The 24,517-nt window shown below is 44.7% G+C and overlaps 1 protein-coding gene across 3 annotated transcripts in view; it reads right to left on the bottom strand.

Moving 5' to 3' along the window:
* Trit1 (tRNA isopentenyltransferase 1) overlaps window positions 1-24,517 on the bottom strand; it is a 46,043-nt gene that overhangs the window by 12,457 nt on the left and 9,069 nt on the right. For all 3 annotated transcript variants that reach the window (XR_012907441.1, XM_075945437.1, XM_075945438.1), the window contains exon 2: window positions 4,686-4,826. Coding sequence is in view for 2 of the 3 variants with exons in the window: in XM_075945437.1 (XP_075801552.1) it covers window positions 4,686-4,826 (141 nt within the window). In the remaining variant the exon portion in view is untranslated. The remainder of the gene's footprint in view (window positions 1-4,685; window positions 4,827-24,517) is intronic.

Raw genomic sequence — 24,517 nt, 5'->3', positions numbered from 1 at the left:
GAGTGATTGCTTAACATGCAGAAGCCCTTGGTTTAATTCCCAGCACCACATAAACTGGACTTGGTAGCACACATCTGTAATCCTAGCCCTGAGGAAGAGGCAGGAGGATCAGAAGTTCAAGGTCAGCCTGGGATATGAGTCCTTGTCTCAAAAAGAAACAACAACCACAAAACCAAACAAACAAACAAAAAAGAGGAGGCTGGAGAAATAGCTCAGTGGTTCAGAGTGCTTGATGTTTCTTTTTTTTTTTAATATTTATTTATTTATTATGTATAAAATATTCTGTCTGTGTGAATGTCTGCAGGCCAGAAGAGGGCACCAGATGGTTGTGAGCCATCATGTGGTTGCTGGGAATTGAACTTAGGACCTTTGGAAGAGCAGGCAATGCTCTTAACCACTGAGCTATCTCTCCAGCCCATGCTTGATGTTTCTAATACGCACATGGCAGCTCACAACCATCTGTAACTCCAGTTCTAGGGGAATCCAACGCCCTCATCTGTCCTCCACTAGCACCAGGCATGCCCTTGGTGCACAAACACACATGTAGGCAAAGCATCTATACACATAAAATAAAGTAAATCTTTTTTAAAATTTAAAAACAGAAACAAGAAAAAAAGAAAAAGAACACCAGGCATAAATACACTATGGTATCAAGTTCTACAAATGTCTAGGCCTTGCTGTTAAAACTCTTAGTTTTGCTGGTCTTCTAAATAAATTTAACAAGCCCAAGGCAAGGCTGCTCACTAAAGTGACACCTAGTGTGGGACTTGGCCTGCTAAAACAAAGCACAGACTGGTTCCCCACACCACAGTTCTCAGTCAGATTCTATCATTACTGAGCCATAGTGAGTTCAGCCACCAAGACCTCACCAGATTTCAATTTCTCGTGTGAATTACTCAACCTATCTGAGCTTCAGCTTCCTCACCTGTAAAAGCCCCAGAGTGCTCAGGGACATTTAACTGTGAAGCAAGCATCTACGTAACGCCTGAAAACTAGCGAGTCCTCAACTGACTGCAGCCACCGTTGTTCTAGAGTTTTCTTGGGATTCTCTTTAGAATCTGCCGAGCAGATAATTACTTGCTTTAACTAGGACGTTGTTTGTTTAAAAAGAAAGATGACTGCCGGCATGCAGTTGATCATTTCCTCGCTCCTTCCTCCCAGACAACCTGCAGAACTAGGTAAGTGTTTCCACCAGAATCCTTCTGACTGGTAGAATAGGTGGGAAGATTCAACCAATAAAGGACCAGTGAGAACACTGATACCAGGCCCCAGACCTATAATCCCAGCACTCAAGAGGCTGAGGCAGGAGAACTCCCTAAATTCAAGGCCAGCCTGTGCTGCATAGTAAGGACAGGACCAGCCAGGGCTACATAGACCTTACCTCACAAACAGACAGGGGCTAGCGAGATGGCTGAGCGGGTAGTGGTGCTTGCCACCAAGCCTGCTGACCTATGTATGGGTTAGCTTTGAGCTTCCCATCTTCCTGCACTGGATTCTTGAGTGCTGGGATTCTGGAGCTTGTTAAGAACTTTCAGTTTGACATTGTGATGTTATACGCTTAGTCAAACTTCACAAATCTAACCTAACGCTGGTCTGATGTCATCCTCTGCTGCTTCCGTCCTTAGAAGGCATTAATCACTCATGAACAATCCAGTTATCTTCTAGTAAGACCTCATATTTGGTGATAGATGTTAATCTCCAAAGAACTTTCGTATATACTATCTCATCTGACAGAACAGCTCTGCAAAGTAGATAGACCTGAAATTATTATCTGCAATTTTTTTTATTTTATGTACACTGTGTGTACATATGTGTAAGGGTGTCAGATCCCCTGGAACTGAAGTTATAGACAGTTGTGAGCTGCCAAGTAGGTGCTAGGAATTGAACCCAGGTCCTCTGGAAGAGCAGTCAGTTCTCTTAACGGCTGAGCTATCTCTCCAGACCCCTATTATCTGCATTTTAATCTGTCCATTTGAAAGGCAAAAACATTACCTCATTGTATGGATTTGCATGCCTACAGCAAGGAGGGCAAACCTTTTCCATGTTTATCACCATATCTGTACTTGCTCCTATGAATTACAGACAAGGCCCTGGAAGTATTTCCATATTCACATGAGTCCCTCATGTATTAAGAACACTAGTCACTTGTTCCCCCAAGTTTATGTGTTCTGTTTGTCCAAAGCTGGTTTCAAATTGCTGTGTAGTCAGTGGCCTGACCTTCCAATCCTAGGTGCTGGGATTACAGGTGTGCACCACCACATCAAGCATAGTTTTGCTTTTTAACTTTTATAATAATAACAGTGGCAAAACAGACATGTAGCCTATAATTTCCAACATTTATATTGTTTATAAAATTCTTCCATATTGACTGATGCATGTGGCTACAATTTATTCATTTTTTACTATTACAAAGAACTTCTATGCCAGGTAGTGGAGGTCTATGCCTTTAATTCCAGCACTTGGGAGGCAGAGATAGGTGGATCTCTATGAGTTTGAGGCCAGCCTGCTCTACAGAGTGAGTTCCAGGACAGCCAGGACTACACAGAGAAACTGTCTTGAAAGAAATAATCAACCTCCACCCAAAAAGCAAAATAAATAAAAGCAAACAAACAAAAAGACAAAAGACAAAACAACAACAACAACAAAAACTTCTATGAGCAAAGCAAACTTTGCACATTCTTCTAAGAGTGAGAATTCGGGTGATTATTGCTACTAAGTGCAGAACTGAGATGCACGTCTAAGAAAAACCTTCCGACAAGGGTGTCCCTAGAGCATATGCCTAGGCATTCTGGTTCACAAGTCTTCTTACTTTATGTTTTGAGACAAGCTTCCTAGCACAGGTTTGCCTAGAACTCCCTATGCTGCCATGACCTTGAACTTCTGGTCCTCTTGCTTTCCTCTGAGTCCAGCCTGGTCTACAAAGCAAGTTCCAAGACAGCCTGGGCTACACAGAGAAACCCTGTCTGGGGGAAAAAAAAAAAAAAAGAGGAAAAGCCCAACCATACTTTAGAATCAAAAATCAAACAACTACTTCATACACTGTATGTTCTATTTGTTCCAAATTTCATAATATACATGTGTACATACCCCAAAATTCACCTGAAATCTTTAATGTTTTATGAAATACAACTCATATGAAAAGACCTAATTTTACTTTCTTCCAAAACAACCATGCTAAGAATAATTACAATTCCATTCGTTCTTTTCTTTCGAGACAAGGTTTTTCTATGTAGACCAGGCTGACCCCAAACTCAGAAAGATTCGCCTGCCTCTGCCTCCCCTGGTGCTAACACCATTCATTCTTTACCATTCTGAAATGTGTAAGATAAATGCATGCACTGAATTCAGTCTACACTATATCTCCTATTCTGTTACGGGTTTTGTTTCTTGTGTGTGTGTATGTCTGCTGTGTGGTACGCTTTTGGGAATCAGTTTTCTCCTTTTCTACTCTGGGATCTGGTGACCCATCTTGGGTCATAAGATTTACATGGCAAGTGCTTTTTTCCCTGCTGTGCTCTCAGCGGCTCCATGTTACAAATTCACCCAGTATTTTATAATTGCTATAATTTATAATTTTATAATTGTTATTGCCAATGTCCCCTCAATGGGGAGTTTAAGACCCCCCCCCATTATGGGGGATTGAATTTAGGACTTCATTCAGTCATACTGGTCAAGTGCTCTGACAACTGGCTACATCCCCTAGTGGTTATCATAACTTTTCAATGTTTGTTTTAATAGCTGGCAGTTCAGATAATAAAGATAATCTGAATTTTAAAATACAAAGCAGGCCTCTTACATCACTCATTTTTTATTTTGTTTTTATGCTTTTGAGATTGTCTCTCCATGTATCCCAAGCTGGCACTGAATGCACAATCCTCCTGCCTCAGCTTTCCCTAGAGCTAAAATGATAGGTGTAAACCCCATCCCCAAGTTCCTTTTCTCACTGTTTTCCAGGACTGTCGTTCCCACCCAACAAGCCCTTTCAGGTTTTCAGCGACTTCACTGCCAGGACAGATCTATAACTTCGTCTCTCCGCTGAGAAAGCAGGAAACTGAGGCTCAGTGGTGCAAGCAAGCGCTTTACCCAGTAAAAACAACATGGCCCAAAGAGGTAAGTTTAGAGTTAGAGTAAGTCATAAAATGTTTTTTCCAAATATCCTTAGGAATCAGGTGTAGGCTGCTGAAATGGCCCACTGGCTAAAAGCACTTGTCCAGCAAGCCTGATGCCTGAGGTCGGTCCTGGAGACCACATAAAAAACCGGACGTGGTGCACACAACTATAATCCCCGCATGCACACTTAAAAATAGAAGACAGAAACGGGAGAATCACTTGGAAGCTCATCACAGGTCAGACAGCCTGGAGTACACAGGGTAGCAGACACAACAGAGACCTTGCCTCAACAAGATAAAGGAGAGACATGACTCCTGAAGGTTGTACCCTGATTGGCACACATAGACATGGCACACGCATGCACACACAGGCAATAGTAAAAATAAACTTTAAAAGAGAGAACCATGCAGCCCTCTTGTGATAGTGCAAACTCTAACTTAGCAGATCTGGAGTGGAGCCTGAGTCAGCACTGCTAATGAGACCCGAGGGAAGCTGCCTCTGAGAGTGGGTGCTCTCGCGTAGAACGTACCACTAGAAGCCCACCCAGCCTGGGCCTTCTAGCTCCTTAAGGATATCAGGGCAGTTGCTCTGTTCCTGAAGTCCACCACGGTGTAGCTAGTCACAAGGGGGTCCACAAAGCTGATCATGTGGTGCCGGCACATCTTCTGCTCCTGGGCAGAGACCTTATTGGTGATGATGTCTAGCCCTTCGTAGACCTAGGAGAAAGAAAGCGAATGTGAGAAAGTCACCGCCCTCCACAAAATACACACTTGATGAGTAGAAGTGACTGTCTAGTTCTCCCTTCAGCCAAATCCTTGGCTGACCCCAAGCAACAGGTCTAGCTTGTGTCTGGGAACCGGGCCAGGGGTACAAAAGCTAAGTCATAGAAAGAATAAAACAGAGCGCTAGCTTGCTTGTCACACTGTAGTTGTTAGCCTGGCTTAAAGATTAAGGAAGTATGTAAATCCATGCCAGGAGAAGGAACGCCACTCCGAAGCATCTAAAATCGAACAGCTTCTTTATTTATTCTACTTATCACAGGTCTCCAGAAAAGGGAACGTTTTGCATTGTTCATAACTCTATTCCAAAAGGCTCAGTAGTTCTTGGATTTAAGGGGCTCTAAAAGGCTTTTAGGATTCATATAAGAGAGGTTCCATCTTATGAAGAAGTGGCCAGTCTATGCAAACACATAAAACACGTGCATTCTCCCCGTGGCCTTGTGCTCAATGAGTGCTCAGGGCAGCACGCACATCGAAACACGACGGGCGGCAGCCCACGTGCAAGCTCTTCATCTTCATCTGCCAGTTCAACTAAAACTTCAAGTGTTCTTTGTCTGAACGCAAGGTCTCTGATGGAGACCCGATTTGAGAATACTAGTCTGAGAAAGGGATGTTTGGGCTGAAATGTTCTCCCTGTCATCACTGATCCTACAAGGAGCGCTGAACCAACAAATAGCAAGCTCCGCGGAGCGCACGGGATGCTAAAGGCGGTTGGTTTCTGTCTCACACGTCCCTTTACTTACTGGAGTGTCAAGCAGCTAGGCAGTGCTATGGTACCAGGGAGCCCTGGCGCCCCGCTGCCTCAGATCAATCCTGGCTCTGCCACTTACCAGTTTTTGTTCTTAGAGCGCACAGGCACTAACTTCTCTGAACCTCAACCGCTCCTAAGTGCAGTGGAGATGATAACACGAATGCTATGAGGCTAACATGGCTTCACCAACATCGAATGCACTTCATATTCACCTGGTGCTCACTAAGCACTGTGAGGGGCGACACACACTCACGTCCGCTCACCGCTCACCGTCCACACTTCTCTATCAGACCCTCACATGGCCGACCTGCCTTGAAGGAATATCTTCTAGAGCAGCTTCTCACCTTTCCTAACGCTGCACCCCCTAACATGGGGACCCAACCATAGAATTATGTGTGCTGCTACTTCATAGCTGTAACTTTGCCACTGTTAGGAACCATAATATAAATATCTGGTATGCAGATGGTCTTAGGTGGCCTGTGAAAGGGCCATTTGATAACCTCAGGGGTCATGACCCACAGGTTGAGAACCACTGTCCTAGAGGCCCTTAAGATGGCAAGTTTGAAAAAGTAATCACAGCCAGATGTGGTAGAGTACACCTTTACCCCAGCACTGTGGAGGAGAGGTGGGCAGAGAGTTCAAGGTCAGCCAGGGCTACACAGAGAAACCCTGTATCGAAAAAACAAAAAAACAAAACAAAAAAAATAGAAAAGCAAACACGTAAGCATAACTCCAGCCAAAGGAGCCCCAGTAGGCCTGTGTTACTAGAAACAGAACTGCCTACCATGCAGTTCAAAGTATTTACAAAAGCCAGAAATATCAGGAAAAATGAAATCACAGTTTAACTTGTAGTCATAGAGTTAAAAACTATAATTAAAAATCCATAACTTATAAAAAAGTAATTTTTTGCGGGGGGAGGGGTCGAGACAGGGTTTCCCTGTGTAGCAGTCCTAGCTGTCTGGAACTAGCTCTTGTTGACCAGGCTGGCCTCGAACTCACAGAGATCCACCTGCCTCTGCCTCCTGAGTGCTGGGATTAAAGGCGTGTGGCACCACGGCCCAGCCAAAAATAAAAATAAAAAATTGTCATCTTTAAGCGATTTGTTAATCCTTTGTCTACTACAGCATCAGATTAATCAGGACAGAACATAAAATATGATGAGCTGAATGAAGGTGGTGGCACTCGTAATCCCAGCACTGGAGAGGCTGAGGTACAGGATTATAAATTCAAGGCCAGTCTGCACTGCGCGGAGAGCTCCTCTCTCAAAGCAACAAAACTAAAGAACGCACAAAATGACACACGTCACTTAAAGTCTGAGTCACGAGGCTTCTTGGTGACGATCACAGAATACACGACTACAGATTGGGTTAGGCTGGAAGTGTAACTCAGTGAAGGGCACGTGCCTAGCAAAGGAAAGGCTTCCTAAATTAGAGTCTTAGCACCACAAGAAACAATTAAAAATACGGTTGGGCAGTGGTGCATGCCTTTAATCCCAACACTTAGGAAACAGAAGCAGCAAGTAATCTCTGTGAGTTCCGCACCAGCCTGATCTACAAATTGAGTTCCAGAACAGCCAGGGCTATTACACAGAGAAACCTTATCTTGAAACACAACAATAACAACAACAACAACAACAACAAAATTACAAAAAGAGAAAGAGGGAAAGAAAAGAAGAAAAAACAGTACAGAAAAGCAAACGCTAAGAAGGATGTAAAGAAACTGAAACTTTTGGGACACTTAGAAATTTAAACGGTATATATACCCCAGAACAGGGCTCTGGCTGGCTCTGCAGTTCCTGGCTGACGTCACTGACATCACCAGGCCTCTAAGCTGACCTTACAGACCCTTCCCTACAGCACAGCAGCTCCTGCTGGCTACAGAGTAGGCTCAAGGCCAGTTTCATCCAGTGTGTGCTAGAGGAGAGCAAAGGGAGCACATATCACGGAATCTGTCATCTGGACAACAACCAATTTGACAACCAACTCAACCAGCAAAATAACAGCTGTACTATTGATGAACCCACCAGCTAAACCTTCACCCACCATGCCTAACCAGCTATCCACCTCCCTGTGGATTCTCCTCCCATTTCTCAGCCACGCCCTCTACAGAGACTCCCGCTGTCATTCACTGGAGGTGACACAGAGGAGGCTGTCGTAGATTTCTCCCTGCAACTCTTCCACACCTTCTCAGCAATAAGGAAGGCTGAGACCAACATGGCCTTTCTCTACTCACACTGCCAGTCTCCATACCCAGAATCCCCTTCAGACTGAAGACAGCATGCAGAAGACCCTGGAAAGCATCCTCTCCTACTACTGCAAGGACTCTGCCTGCATCTACCAGGCCCCAAAGGCCTTCACATCCAAGGCATTGCCCAGTCTCTGGGCTCTGCCACAGTCCAGACCTGGCCACAAGGGACACTTCTGTGAGCGTCCCTCATAGCCAGTACAGCAGCAGCCCCAAATTCCTAGGCAATGACAGTGGTGGCAGCTAGGAGTTTGTCAGCACCAACCACAAGATCAGACAGCTGCAAGACAGCTCGTCTCCCAAACACCTGCCTTGTCCTTCTTGATGCCATCTGTCTGCCAAGTCGAAGAAAATATTGATAACAAAACATGGAGTCTTTCCCCTTAAAAGTCTCCATGGAAAAAAATCTCTTATGATGAGTTGTAAGATATCTGAGGTCAGGCATGTAGTTCACAACTATAATCTTAACACTCAAGAAGTGGAAGGAAAAAAAAAATCACAGGTTTAGGCCAGCCCTACAGAGCAAGATCGTGCCTCCGAACACAAAAATGAGCCAGGTGTGGTAACATACGCCTTTGAACGCAGCCTGGTCTATGCATGAGGTCCAGGCCAGCCAAGACTACATTATGAGACCCTGTCTCAAAAATTAAATAAAATAAGGAGGAAGAGGAGAAGGGAAGAAGAAATAACCACCAAAGGGTCCTATGGTTCTCTGACCTAACCCTGAAAGCCAAGATGAGATGGCAGGAGCTCGGCTATCTGAGCTTTATGACCCCCATACAGAAGAAGCTGAGTTGCCACCAGGGACATGCAACAGGCTCCCAGCCCACTGCCTGCAAGGCCACCATGAAGCTGAGTGGCCCATGCTCTCGCCTACTTTCCTTGGCATCGCTGTATCGAAGTGACAAGCATGAAGGGCACATGTGACTCATGGAGAGATCAGAGTTCTCTGATTTATGACCTCATCCTGCACGGCTAACAGACAACCTACAGGCAACCCCAGACCATGCCAGAGCCAACCAAGACAGCTGCAGGGGCAGCTGTGGCCTGCCAATGGTTTATCTCTGAGGTCTAAGAGTTCTTCCTCTTCCTCTCTCTGCTCTGGGGGCCTAGCAACACAAGTTTTCTGTGTTCGTGGTGCTAGAGTTCAATTTGCGGCCTGAGACGTACAGAAGCAAGGGAGTGGAGGTAAGGCAAGCCCCACTGCCCAGGCCTCAGGTTTTCAGTTCAGCTTTGCTGTCTCTCTACTCACCCCAGGTATCTCCTGCCTCAAATACCCTCTGTCCTCCACTGAAGGGCTCCTTCAGGTCTCAATAAAGAGTCTGAACAAAGTGTCTGTTCCCATGAGTCCTTCTCTCTGGCCCTGTTATACTTGCTAAACCACGTTTTTCGTAGCTTTGATTAAAGTCCATCAGCCTCTACAAGTAAAACCTGATAGACCGATATAGACTATGAAAAAACAAACGTGGTAGAGTCAGGGGCTGGAGAGATCGCCCTGCAGTTAAGCGTACTTGTTGCTCTTGTAAACGATCTGGCTCCAATTCTCAAGACCACAGAGCAGCTCATAACTGTTACTGTGGTTACGGTTCCAGGGGATCCATTGCCTTCCTCTGACTTCCTCTGGCACTAGACACACACATGGTACACATACACACATGCAGATGGACAGACACATTTAAAAAAATCTTTAAAATCATTTTTAAGCGGGGCAGTGGTGATGCACGCCTTTAACCCCAGCACTCACGTGGCAGAGGCAGAGGCAGAGCTCTGTGAGTTCGAGGCCAGACTGATCTACAAGAGTGAGTTCCAGGACAGGCTCTAAAGCTACAAAGAAACCCTGTCTTGAAAAAACAAACAACAACAAAAAAAAAAACTTTTTTAAATGGTAGAGCTAGGATAATAATGTGGAAGTTCCTCAAAAAATAATAGAACTACTACATGACATAGCAAATTTCCTTTGGGTTTATATCCAAAATAATGAAAGCAGGGCACTGAACACATATTTATGTAACCATGTTCATAACAGCATTAGTCTCCAAAGCCAAAAAGCAGAAGTGACACCAAATACCCACGAACAGATGAATGGAAACACACAATGGAGTATATTATACATCCTAAGACGGGATATTATACAGCCTTAAAAAGAAAGAAGGAACTGTGATTTGTGTTAAAACAAAGACAAGCCTTGAAGACAAGCGACTGACGAGCGATACACACCAGCCCTAAAAGGGCTCAAGTTTCTGAGGCCCCATGAACATGACTCTACTCACATAGGGCAACTGCAGCAGACGAAGGCAGACTTGTGTTTAACTGAGGGATCACTTGCCACCACCATACCTGACATTGAGTTTGACCCCCAGAATCCACTGGTAAATCGTGCAAGTTGTCCTCCAGCCTCCATATGCAAGCCATGGCATGTGTACATGTATCCATGTAAAATGCAGATTAAATATACAGAGCTACGTATACTTACTCTGAATTTATTACTTTTAATTTTTATTGTTGGAGACAGGATTTCATGCAGTACAGGTTAAACTCAAATTCACCATTCACCTTGTAGCTGAGGCTAACCTTGAACTTCAAATCCTCCTGCCTCTACCTCCCAAGTGCTAGGTTTATACATGTCACATCATCTCAGAAAAATACTGACGACAGCTTCTAGGCACGGTGTGAAAGCAGAGAATATCAGCAATGAGACAACAGTTTCAGAACTACTCAGAGAGTTGATAATATTCCATTTTTTCCCTCTGACAATTTGTTGAGCTGTATGGATATAAGTAATACATTTTATGGGTATTTTGTCTGCTGCTTTGGTTTTTTTTTTTCCTTTCCTTTTTCTTTTTCTTTTAGTTTGTTTGGTTTGTTTTGTTTTGAACAGGGTTTCTCTGAACAGTTCTGGCTGTTCACTACATGGACCAGGCTGGCCTCAAACTCACAGAGATCCGCCTGCCTCTGCCTCCCGAGTTCTGGGATTAAATGTGTGCACCATTACCATCTAGTTTATTTTTTGTCTGTTAAAATCAGCTTGCAAAGCTAAGTAAAAACGGGGGGTTGGATGGCCGGCTTGGTGGTTAGGAGTACATGATGTTCTTTTTTTTTCTTCTTCTCCTTTATTTAATTTTATGTCTGAGTACTTGAGGCATGTACACCTGCTTGTCAGAAGAGGGCATCAGATCCCGTTGTAGATGGTCATGAGCCACCATGTAGGTGCTGGGAATTGAACTCAGGACCTCTGAAGAGCAGCCAGTGGTCTTAACCGCTGGGCCATCTCTCCAGCCTCAAGCACATGATGTTCTTGCAAAAGTCCTGAGTTCAAGTCCCAGCACTCACTCAGGTGGCTCACAACTGCCGTAATTCCCAAACCAGGGGAATCTGACACCCTCTTCTGGCCTCTGTGGGCACTGCACTCATGTTATATGCAGACAGGCATGCAGGCAAAACAGGCATTCCTGTAAAAATAAATAAATAGTAAAATCACAAGAATAAGCACCTACTCATTTGCATTAAAGATAATATTCAAGCACACCTAATGGGAGCTGAAGGCACACACAGCTCAATGGGGAGCAAGCACTTGTCCAGCACATCCTAGGTTCAATCCTTGGTGCCGCAGAAAGAGAAAAATAGAAACAAAAATAATAACAAAATCATTTTGTAAAGTGCTATTTTGGGGCCCAGGTGACATCCGTATCTCAAATGCCTCAGTCATGCTTAGAATTTTATCGTTTATTTATTTTTCATGTTTAGGACATTCTTTTACCAGGTCGCATTAGACCTGTGGCTGAATGCCTTGCATACACTTTCATATACAGTTCCAATTAGCTTCAGGGTGCTTCTTAGAACAGTTAGTCTGGAAGCTGAAAGAGCTAAAGAGAAACCTTTCAAAGACAAGTCACTCGGCTCCATTCCCCTGCTCCCAAGGGAACTTGTGACAGGAGAACACAGAAGCGGCTGAGGGAGATGGGCTGGCAGAGTGGTCATGAGTGAGAGTGGTGGTACATGCCAGTTATGACAGTACTGGTTTCTTTGTGATGGCTGCAATGTTCTCAGAATTTAGTTTAAGGAAGAGAGATGGTTCAGCAGGTAAGTGCTTGTTGCCTGATGACCTGAGTTCAGTCACTAGGACCCACGTGAAGGAAGGAGAGAACTGGCTGCTGTGGGTTGTCCCGTCACCTACATAATTTGTGATACACACAAACATGCATGGGTGCACACTAAATAAAGGTTTAAAAATGTTTTAAAAACAATTAAAATTAGAGGTTTAAGTCAGTCAATCATCTAACCTGCCTTGTCCCAGCACACATTTACTAAGAGCCCATTACCCTCGGGTATTCTGTCAGATGCTGGGCATGCAAACAAGGTTAAGAGTTCCTGCTGGGCATGGTGGAACCTGCTCTGATCCCAACTATGTCTGGGAGGCTGAGGCAGGGTGACTACATGTCCAAGATCAACCTTGAGAACTTAAGACTCCACATCAGAATAAAACTGGGAAGGAAGGAAGGAAGGAAGGAAGGAAGGAAGGAAGGAAGGAAGGAAGGAAGGAAGGAAGGAAGGAAGGAAGGAAGGAAAAAGCAAATTTGAGAGAATGTAGTTAGTGGTCCAATGCTTGCCCAAAATGCCTAATGCTCCCTACCAAAAAAAAAATAGAGTTCCTGTTCTCATTGAGGCCAAATTAGTCATGCTTGAAAGAGACAGATACAAAAACCTGTAACAACAGAGCAAGCAGCATAAGCATTGATTAAAGCTGGTTACAATGGTGCACACCTACAATCCTAGTACTTAGGAAATAGAGGTAGAGAGATCTTGAGTTGGAAGCCAGCCTAGGCATACACTAAAATTACCTTAATTTAAAAAAAAAATCTTGGGAGGCTAAGGCATGAGGACTGCTGTGAGCTCAAGACTAGCCTGGACTACACAGTGAAGTTTAGGACAACCTGGGCTAAAGAGTAATGTGTTTCAAAAACAAAATAAAATGTTTAGGGCTGGAGAGGTGGCTCCACAGCTAGAGCACTTGCTCTGCCACCGTGGGAATTCTGCTCTAACCAGGGCAACAACAGGATCCCTGCAGCTCACTAGTTTCCAGCCTAGCCAAGAAAGGACCGGGTTCAGGGAGAGACTCAGACGAGAAAGGAAAAGGCAGAGAGTGATGGAAAAGATCTGTGCCTACAACTAGTCACGCCCAAGATATGCGTGTACGCAAGCATACACACATAATTAATTGACAGGTTTTACAGTTCTTGAGATGTTAAAGTTTGTGCAATGTAGTAGTTCCTAAATACCACGTGAAAACCACTGAACATTAAGCCAGGCAGTGGCAAGTGGAACTCTGTGAGTTCAAGGCCAGCCTTGTCTGTAGAGGGAGTGCGAGGACAGCCAGGGCAACACAGAGAAACCCTATTAAGGAAACTAAACAAAACAACAAAATCAAACATTTAACATTGAACTGAACTTTATAGGGGAATACATTTCTGTCTTGCCTGTTTGATGGTTTATTTCCAGAGTGAAATTTTTCCAGGAAAAGGCCAGGAAGCTTAAGAAAATTGACCTCTCTAAATCAACAGAGCTGGAGTGCCCAAAAATGCTAACAAGGGTGGGGATACTATAACAGAAGTGAAGGAAGCCAGATGAACTAGGAAGTAGTAACTGTCAACTGGAAGCCATTCTGTCCACCAGGGGACACTTGGTGGTTGCCTGCAAACACAGCGGCTATCAAAATTGTAGGAAAAAGAGTGCTACTACTCACTGCCTGTGGACCAGTTATACTGAAAAGATAAATAAATCATGATAAACAGAAGAGTCCTTTGGCCCCTCCACCAAGCATTACCTGCCCCAATGTCAACAGGCCCTGCAAGGGAGATCCTGTCCAGTAAATCCACCTGAGAATCTCTTCCCAGATCTTGAGGGATCCATTTAAAGCTCCAGTCCCCTAAGGCTGCCATCCTGCAGGGTGCACCCATGACTGTAGTACCAGCAATGCCCTGGCCCTAGGCACTCTGGAGTTCCGACTGAGCTGGCTGGCTTAGGACACCATAGTACAGCATCTACAGTAAGAGGAGAGGCTTCTCCCTAAGTTGGCTCTTTACTTCCAAGTGATTGGCCTGTTATGACTTCATTTCCCTCCCTCCCCACAGTAGATCCTGCGGTCCTCCAACCACATTCTTTCCTACCTAGAAAACCACGATCTCGGGCTGGAGAGATGGCTCAGAGGTTAAGAGCACTGGCTGCTCTTCCAGAGGTCCTGAGTTCAATTCCCAGCAACCACATGGTGGCTTACAACCATCTGTACTGAGATCTGGCGCCCTCCTCTGGTGTGAGGGGAATACATCGAGGCAGAATGTTGTGTACATAATAAATAAATAAATCTTTAAAAAAAAAAAAAAGAAAACCACAATCTCGGTTTACAGACCAATATAAAACCACCACCACCCTTCTTTCTCGCTGGCCCCACCTTCAAGTGCTCTGTGGATGTCATTGAAGACAAGGAACCTGCCTGCCAAAAGCAACACTGCTCACTCAACTTCCAAAACAAGTCTGGAAAAGCAGCAATACACCACTGCTGAGTGCTCCTCTGGGTTCCCACAGCACCACTCTCTCCAGGTTTTCTTCTCACCTCACAAGCCCTTCCTCAGTCTCCTTTACTGACCAGTGATCTATTAGCAATGCCTACCACGGGAACACTATCGACAAGCGCAGTCTTTATGGCATGTGCCAGCCTATCCACAAACTCTCTGGATACCATGGCTTCTACAACTGTTTTTGTGCTGACAATTCCCAAGCCTGTATCTGCAGTGTAGGTCTTCCTTGTGCCAAGCATGTCCACGGAACTGGACATTTCCATCCCAGTGAAAGTTGCCTGCAGTGCAAGGAAGGGCTCAACAGCATAGGGCTCGGAATGCCTGACAAGGCTCAGGCTTCGCCACTCACTAGCCCCGTTATTTAACCATTGTGCCCCAGACTCTCCACATACAAAGTAGGGTAATCTTAACCCTAACCTCCAAGAGTTCCTGTCGCAATGAAATGATTCACATAAACAAAAGCACTCGGCCTTCCTTTAGAGGCAGTTGTCATCCGTCACCATCCTCGCCCCCGAACAGGTACCTAAAATCTGACATGCCGCAAAATGAGCTACTTATCTCCTCCTGCGTTTGAGTAAACCACCTAGGCAATAAATCAAAATCCTTAAAGGGTTTCTGGTACCTCTATTTCTCTCACATTCCCTATCTACCTCAAATTTTGCCCATACGGGTTTTTTAATTATTTATTTGTTTGTATGTTATTTTTCAAGGCTCGGTTTCTCTGTGTAACAGTCCTAGCTGTTCTGGAACTCAGTGTGCAGACCAGGCTAGCCTTGAACTCATAGAGATCTGCTTGCCTCTGCCTGCTGGGATTAAAGGTGTGTGCCATCACTGCCCAGCTACTTATTTATTTTTTGAGACAGGGTCTCACTGTGTAGTCCTGGCTGTCCTGGACAATTCTACGCAGACCAGGCTGGCCCCAAACTTACAGAGATTCACCTGCCTCTGCCTTCTAAGTGAGGGGATTAAAGTCATGCGCTGCCATACCCAACTCATGCTAATTTTAAAAAATGACCTCAACAGGACAGTGAGACGGCTTGGTAAGAAGTTGCCACCAAGCCTGACAACTTGTCTTTGAATTCTGGAACCAACAAGATAAAAGGAGAAAAAAGGACTTCTAGTCAGGCATCCTCTGACCTCCACATGCACACCATGGCACAAGCATACCCACACACTCATACATATATATAAACACACAAAAATTAAATGCAATAAAAATCTGAACACTTACCACCATCGTATTTCCCACTGTCGTTACAAACTGATCTACATGATTGCGCTAGATTATTCTATTAGCTGCCTCACTGATTTTGATCTTCAAAGTATAATCTCTCCAACAGAGGTCCACATTACACTTTTCTATAAAGAGAATCAGACTCCATCCAGCCCCAAACTCCTTCAAACCATGTCCCTGTGAGAGCTGAGCTATCCTCAGGGCCTCCCCACCTCCCCTCTCTGCTCCCACAGAACCCTCATTTCCCACCATCACAGAACTTACTATATATAACTTCAGAAGTTTCATCTCCCTGCTTCCATCTTTCTGTGAAGAAATCACTATATATCCCGTAGCCCCAGGTTACAACACTGTTTTTGCAGCCATGTTGCTGTAATACCCGATCTACACAAATCAGCTTGTGCTTTGGCCAGGTCACTCTCCCCGGAAGCCTTGTGTTTCTCGTATCTAACCACTTCAACAGTCCAAGTTTCAGGGGATGGGCTGGGGTGGGGGTTGAACATAATCAGAAAAGGATGAAAAACTCTTTTCCAGAATACTGGCACTAGAAAATGTGTTTTGTTTTATAAGCTAGAGTCTCACTACACAGCCTTGACTGACCTGGTACTCTCTCGGGGTCAGGCCATCATCCTCCAGCGGGTGGCTATCCTCTATGAAGCCACCAATCCTGGGATTAGAGTAGCAGGTCCACCTACAAACTGAGTTTCCTTTTATCAAATTCAACTAAGCAGATGCTCAACAGCGAAAGGGCTGGTCTCACCCCGCTAACTTCACTTTCGTCAAAGGTTAGCTTTCTAAATTTACAACTTCTCTCTTTTTTAATAATTTACCTTATTAGCCGGGCGGTGGTGGCGCACGCCTTTAATCCCAGCACTCAGGAGGCAGAGGCAGGCGGATCTCTGTGAGTTCGAGACCAGCCTGGTCTACAAGAGCTAGTTCCAGGACAGGCTCCAAAACCACAGAGAAACCCTGTCTCAAAAAAAAAAAACAAAAAAAATTTACCTTATTTTATGTGCATTGGTATGAAGGTGTCAGATTCTCCAGAACTGGAGTCAGAGACAGCTGTGAGCCACCACGTGGGTGCTGGGAACTGAATACAGATCCTCTGGAAGAGCAGCCAGCGATCTTAACCGCTGAGTCATCTCTCCAGTCCCAAATCTGCAGCTTCTCTTGGTTACAAAGAGGGAGTGTACTACAGAATCATGGCAATTAGGCCTTTTAGCTTTATTTAGCAAAATTCAGCTGAAGGGCTTGCTCAGTCGTTAAGAGCAAGCACTGCTCTAGCAGAGGATCCAAATTCAGTTCCCAGCATCTATAATAAACGGCTCACAACTACCTGTAACTCAAGATCCACTGGATCCAACACCCTCTCTGGCCTTCATGCGCATCTGCACTCAAATGCCAGTACATACATTCATGCATACACAAGTACACATAATTAAAAATAAATCTTTTTTTTTTTTAATGCAGCTGCAGTCATGCTAAACGATTCGTATGCAGACAGAGATGCTCAGGCCAGGTCTGGTGACCTACTTCTGACGTTGTATTCAGCGATATCTGAGAAACTGAACTACCTGGAAGTGTGTGTCTGAGTTAGAGAAGGAAGCTAGCTGTGTATACAGTATAAAGGAGCAGGCTGTTAGCTTTAAATTCAGGCAGCTTACCCATCTGGAGCTTCAACTGGCAGGTTAAGCATCTAATTTTTATGTTGCCTTAAGTTTCCTCATCGGTAAAGTGAGGCTAATGAACACATCTACATTCTTCACTGAGTAGTCTGATAATTAGCTAATATATGTAGTGTTTAGAACAGTGCCAGCAGACGGTAAGTACTACATTAACTGCATGGCATTATATTTAATATATTTAATTACTGGTGATTAAACATGATTTTCCTTGGCTCTTGGAGGTGAGCCCCCTGGCAAGTACTTGAAAGAAGAGAACCACAATTTACTTTTGCTAAAAGTGTAAATGGCCTAAAAGTGTTGGGAGGCAGGACAAGTGCAGAAGGTGGTTTCTCCTCCCGCCGTGGCAGTGTGGTCCTCGGGCTGGGCAGCAAATCAATGGCCCAGGAATGAGGCTATTTCAAACAGACCCCAGTGCCCTTCTTTTGGCTATCAGACTATTCAAATACTGATCCCCAAGGAATTGGAATTTCCCCAGGAATCCCGTGCTGGGAGAAGGAAAAGGCTGAACGCTAGTATCACCAGATGAGGAACTTGGCTGAACCCTAGTACCAAAGATGAGGAACTGCATTCCTAGGAAGACATTTCAGAGTTCCAACACCGTGCTGGATCGCCTGCAGGCAAGTCTGGAGCCTAGATGGTGACAAGGCGGTAGCAGCACACCTTGACTAGAATGTGGCTGGGGACGGGGAGGGGGGTGTCACTGGACCCCATTCTTTATCTGTTCCTCTTCCCATTGTGGCCACATTGCATAAATCCGCTTGCCCTGCTGTTCACTATGCTTGTCTGTTTAACTGGCCTATTAAAGATAGGTGCCAGACATCAGGCAGGGGTGGCAGACACTCTAATCCCAGTACTAGGGAAGCAGAGGCAGAGGATCTCTGTTAAATTCAAAGTCAGCCTGGTCTACATTGAGTGTTCCAGGCTTCATAGTAAGACTGTCTCAAAAACAAACAAAAGACAAGAGGCTAAACTCAAGTATTAGGGCCCTAACAGCCCCAATAACAAAAGGGCTTTAAACACTAAGACAATGTATGACCCTTAGAGCCTTAAATATTTACACGTGTTTCTCAACAAAATATTGACAGCTGCTGTTCTAACCCAGCATTTTCCCATCCTAACATACCCAAAGAGAAAGCTGAGACCTAAAGAGTCATGACTTATCCAAAGTTATATCTATCTATCTATCTATCTATCTATCTATCTATCTATCTATCTATCTATCTATCTATCTATCTATCTGGGCTAAAAGAGTAAAACCCAGCTTTCCAGGGAAACAAATGTGTCTACCAGGTGAAAGGAAGACCTCAGAGTAACAACAAACTGTAGATTAGGAAAGGATACTGGCTTTTGAAGTTTGCCATCAACAGTTGCTAGGCATTAACCAGTAGCAGTGCTTTTGATACTTCCCAGTGACCCGCAGTGACCCTAACGTGCAGCAAAGGCTACAAGATGTAAATAAGGAAAGAGGAGGGGTGGGGAATAGGCTCTGTGAATACAGCACACAAGCGCGAGGACCAGAGTTTGGATTTCCAGAACTCACATAAAGTGCAGAAGTGTGTGGCAAAGACAGCATCCCGAGCAAGCTAGTTAGCTAGAGTAGCCACAACTGGCAAACTCCAGGTTCAGCAGAGGACCCTAGTTCAGTAAGTAAAGAGGAGAGGAATGAAGAGACCCAACATCAACTTTGGACCTCCAAACACCCCACATACATGAACACACATAGACACTGCCACACAAACACATGCAAACAAAAGAAAGAAATGAAAGAAACCGGCAGGCAGGGAGAGGAGAGGGGAAAGGACGGGGACAGGAAAGAGCGTTGACAAAGAAGGGCTTCATGGTCATCTGCAATGGTCTACAACAACATAGGGAGCCCTGGGGTGGTCTAAATAGGAACAGGCCCCATAGGCTCATATATTTGAAAGCTTGGCCATTAGGGAGTGGCACTACTTGACAGGGATTAGGAGGTATGGCCTTGTTGGAGTATGTGTGGCTTTGTTAAAGGCAGTAGGGAGGGTGGGGGGAACCTTGGGGGTTTCAAATCCTCAAGCCAGGCCCAGTGTCTCTATCTTTCTGTCTACGTCTGTTTGCTTCCCTTCCTTCCCTCCCTGTCTTCCTGATGCTTGAGGAGTCTGTTGCAGAACTCTCAGCTCCTTCTCTAGCACCCAATCTGCCCTGGGTGCTGTCGTGCTTCCCACCATGACAGTGGACTGAACCTCTACACTGTAAGCAAGCCTCAACCAAATGCTTTCCTTTCTAAGAGTTGCTGTTTTCATGGGGTCTCTTCATAGCAATAGAACATTGACTAAGACAAACCCCAAGGTAAGGGAGGAAAACAGGTATTAAGTGTAGTACAGACTGGTTCAAATTCAAATAGATCCTCCTGTGGAAGCCTCCAAAATGTTGGGATTACAAATATGAGTCGCCTGTAAACTCCACCACTTTAGAGAAGCATAAACTTCAGATGTGAATTATTTTTAAAAGAATTTTAATCTACAATAATATGCAAATTATGTTTGTATGACCAAAAATGGGGGTGGGGCAAATGACTAAAAAACTAATACACAAGACAATACCAACCAGGTATATCGGCACATAGCTATAGTCCCAGCTCTAAGTGTTACAGCTCTGAGGGAGAGAATCCCTCAGTGAAGTGTTACAGCTCTTCAGTGAAAAGGTATCCTGGCAGTTGAGAGCCAGGGAACTCCCCAGTCTTAGAGCAAAACAAACCTCACACAAGAGATTTATTAGGAGGGAAAATCACAGGAGGGTGGCTGCCTCTGCTCCAGCAAGAAGCAGCAGGAGCTGAGCAGGGCAGGCTTATACGGGTTCTTTTGGGGGAGCAGTTTTCCAGGTTGGAGATTTCCAGGGTGGGAATTGGTGGAATTTCATGTTCAAGGACTGGTGGGGTTTGGCAAGTTTTTTTTCACCAGGAAGTGGGCCAGGACCTTTTCCTCTACACCAATTCTGGGAAAGTGGAGTTGGGAGGAATAAGAAGTTCAAACATGGCTACACTGTCAGTTTGAGGCTTGCCTGAGCTGCACAAGACTCTATCTCAAAAAACAAAAACAACACACACACAACCACTACCACCATCACCATCACCACCAACAAAATACCAAGTATTACACCCAGAAAAGTCTTGCAAATCAACAAACATACAAATGAAAACCATTATAAAGAAGTGAACACAGCGACTAAGAACAGAAAATTCAAAAGCAGAAAAATACAAATGGCCAATCCATATACCCTTGAAAAGGCAACTGCCGCCACTAGAAAAAGGAGGAGAAAGAGGGGAAAGGCAAGCAGGCTACTGTTTACCAGACTGACAAAAACAAAAGATAGATAATACAGGATTAGCAGAGGGCAGTGGCAAGGAGACACAAACTTTCTCGAAAGAAATATAATGCAATACATGCAGATCAACAACAAAAGACAAACAACCAAATTAAAAATAAGCAGCCAGAAGCTGCCTACAGAGGTCCGTGCAGACTGACACAGGAAGATACCTACAACCCTGAGACCAGTCTGGGCTACACAGTTAGTTAAACATACCCTGGCTCAAATTAAAAACAAACAAAAAGAAAAATAAATAATAAGTAAACAAACAAGCGAGGGGCTACAGCCCCATGGCACAGCACTTGCCTGGCATGTATGAGATCATGAGTCTCCCCTGTACTGGACAGGAAAAGTCAGCAACTTTTTCAGAGTTTGGGGGCAGGGCTGGTGTTTGTAGTTCAGAGCTAGACTGCTAGCCTAGCATGGGTTCCATCCCTAAGCCTGGGGGGAAAAGGTCAACAAAACCATCGAGAATCATTAGGGAACTACACACGAAAACTGAAGTTAAATACCACTTTCACAAGCACTAGAATAGCTTTTTTAAAAATTTATTTATCATGTATACAGTGTATACAAGTCAGAAGAGGGCGCCAGATCTCATTACAGATGGTTGTGAGCAACCATGTCATTGGTTGCTGGGAACTAAACTCAGGATCTCTGAAAGAACAGTCAGTGCTCTTAACCACTGAGCCATCTCTCCAGCCCCCTAGAATTTTTTTTAAAGTAACTTTAAATTTATTTAGGGGCCCATACCATGGTGCCTGTGTGGAGGTCAAAAATACTTTTCTAAGTCAGTGTTCTCCTTCCACCAAGGCTGGGCAGATGGCTCAGCAGGTAAAACTATTTGCCCCACAAGCCTGACAGATCTTCAGACACTTTGATCTGCTCAGAGCCCACATGAAAAGCTGGATGCCTGCAGTGCACTGTATCCCAGCACTTCTGCTGTGGGAGGAAAAGTGGAGACAGGCCAAGCTCACAGTCCAGGGAGGCCAGCTTTCCTGGCCGACCAAACAAACTCGCTGGCGAAGGAAAGTAAAGGATGAGAAACGACTCTGACTTCACAGGACTGCCATGGCACAGGTATGACCCATCACCACGCACACATACCAGAACTATAGACTGCAGCCTCCATCAGTTACAAATGTCCACCACAACTAAATCGGGATGGGGCATGCGGACTGAATGTGGCGGCGTATTCAGGAAGCTGAAGCAGGAGGATAACATCAAGACCAGCATCTGTTCCTGCACGCATGTTTGCACACCTGTGCTCTCTCTCACATGCACTCAGGTCAGAGTAAAAGGAGCCTCCTACTAAATTCTGCGGCTAAAATAAGGCTACACAGTATTGTAGCTGGTAACTTTGGTTCCCACAGAAATAATTGCTGAGACTACTTTTTCACGTTATAAATTTTATTAAAAAGTAAATATATTATAGGTATTCTATATTTTCCTTTCTAACAGGGTCTCATATAGCCCAGGCTAGCCCCAGACTCACTAAGTAGTCAAGGCTGACCTGGCAGTCCTGATTCTGTCTCCACCTCCAGACATGTGCCACCACATCTGGTTCACTGTGGTGCTGGGGAAGGACCCCGAGCTCTGGGCTCATGCTAGGTCAGCGTTCTGCCTGCTAACTGCTACATCCTTAGCCAAAATATTGCTTGGGAATTTTTGCTTGTTTGATTTTTTTTTAAATATTGTTTAGTGGTTGGTTTGGTTTCTTTTTAATTTTTTTTTATTAGTAGGTGAGTGTGTGTGATGTGTGTGCATAAGTGTGGGCACATGTGTGGAGGTCAGGGGGCAATACAGGGAATGTCTGTCTGGCTTCATCCGGCTTGTCCTCTCACCTGACACCTCCATGATACACTGAGACTAGGAGCGGGTCTCGAGCCTGGTCCTTGACCTACAGATGTGGACTTTACCCACTAATGTTGCTTCTCCAGTTCAGGATCCAGTACAGGATACCGTATTGCATCTAATCGTGTGTCGTCGGTCTCCTCAAGGCAGGACAGCTTTCAGTTTTCTTTATCTTCATGTCCTTGGTAAGTCAGTTCTTTTCTTGACCGTCCCTCAATTTGAGTTTTGGTTTCTCAGAATTAGACAGCTGATACTTTCTTCACTGCATTATATTAGGAATAATCAACACGAGTTATTATCAGTGGAGGGAACTTCGACCATTTAACTAAAATTGTATTTGTCTTGCTATTTCTCTTTCCATGCTACTCTGCCTTCTCATTTCAGTTATATGACAGCGTCTGGCCAAGTTCCTTAGAAATGTGTTGCCAAAACCATCCAACGCTGAATGGAAGAGGAATTACAACTTTACATCCCAGCAGGACAGATGATGGCAGCAGGCCAGGATGCTTGTGGAAAGACAGCAAAATCGGGGCAGTGGTACTGGGAATGGTGACACGTGCACTCTGGAGGCTGAAGCAGGAGTACTATGAATGTGAGGCTATCCTGGGTAAAGGAGTGAGACTGTCTTAAAAAACAAACCTGCAGGTTAAGGGTGGCTAGCACTGAGCCTTAGGATCTGAGTTCAAGCCCCAGAACCTGCATGGTGGAAGGAGAGAACCAACTCCCACAGGTTGTCCTCAGACCCACCCATGTCCCACCCCATACGTGCACTGGGGTACATTCGTAAGCACACACAGAGAACCACACACACATGAAATAAATACAAATTAAAATTCTAGAAAGAGCTGGGCAGTGATAGTACATACCTTTAATCGAAGCACTTGGGAGGCAGAGGCGGGAGGATCTCTTGAGTTCAAGGCCAGCCTGGTCTACAGAGCAAGTTCCAGGACAGCCAAGGCTACACAGAGAAACCCTGTCTTGGGGTTGGGAGATTCCAGAAAGAAAGCTCTACCCAGAGCCCTGGCCAAGATGATGCAGTAGAAAGACAAGAAGCCTAAGCTGTCACCTAGGAGTTTTGATTTGGTCTCTGCTCATCGCAGAAGATGGAAATGTTGAATAGAGTTTCTAGGGAGAGGATTAAAGTCAATGGGAAACTGGAGATCTCAGGAATGTTCTCACTGAAGGCTGGGAGAATAAAATCACAGCTGTTTCCGAGAGCAGTTCTCTAAAAGGTACTGAACACCTTACCAAAAGATGCTTCAGAAGAATCCTGGCATCTGACAAGGAGACTGTGACTTTTACTATTTCCAGATCAGTCAAGATGAAGCTGGGTGAGCATCTGAGGACTATATGGCCTTTGTTCTTTAATAAAATGCAAGTATGCCAGAGAAAGAAACCTAAAAACAGACTTCAATTATCAATGAATCAAAATCATTGTTCTCTAAAAAAAATTCTAGGGAAGAAAATGTCTAATTCATTCAGCCATGCAGGCGAATGCTCAGAACCCAGGCTCCCTCTCTGACCCACTCTCCACTCAGCCAGGGTCACTCTCACTTCCCTGTTTATACCCCAAACCTCATGGATCTGTGTTTTCAGTTTCACCTCCTACGACAGTCCCTCAAGAATCCTGTGTGCCGGGGGCTGGAGAGATGGCTCAGTGGTTAAGAGTACTGACTGCTCTTCCAGAGGACTCGGGTTCAATTCCCAGCACCCACATGGCAGCTCACAACTGTCTGAAGATCCAGTTGCAACTGTCTGAAGATCTAACACCTTTGTACCAATGCACATAAAAAATAAAGTTAAATAAACCATAAAATATTAAAAAAAAAAAAAAAAAAAAGAATCCTGTGTGCCAGAGGGCTGCCGGCCATTCCTGAACTGAAGAAGGACATGTGCTTCTAAGGAGATGGGAGACAATGCAATGTCTTCGTTATGCTGTTTCCTTCTTA

Source organism: Microtus pennsylvanicus, chromosome 13 (genome assembly GCF_037038515.1).
Source record: "Microtus pennsylvanicus isolate mMicPen1 chromosome 13, mMicPen1.hap1, whole genome shotgun sequence".
Taxonomy (NCBI): Eukaryota; Metazoa; Chordata; class Mammalia; order Rodentia; family Cricetidae; genus Microtus; species Microtus pennsylvanicus.
This window is presented reverse-complemented; position numbering and strand designations above follow the sequence as displayed.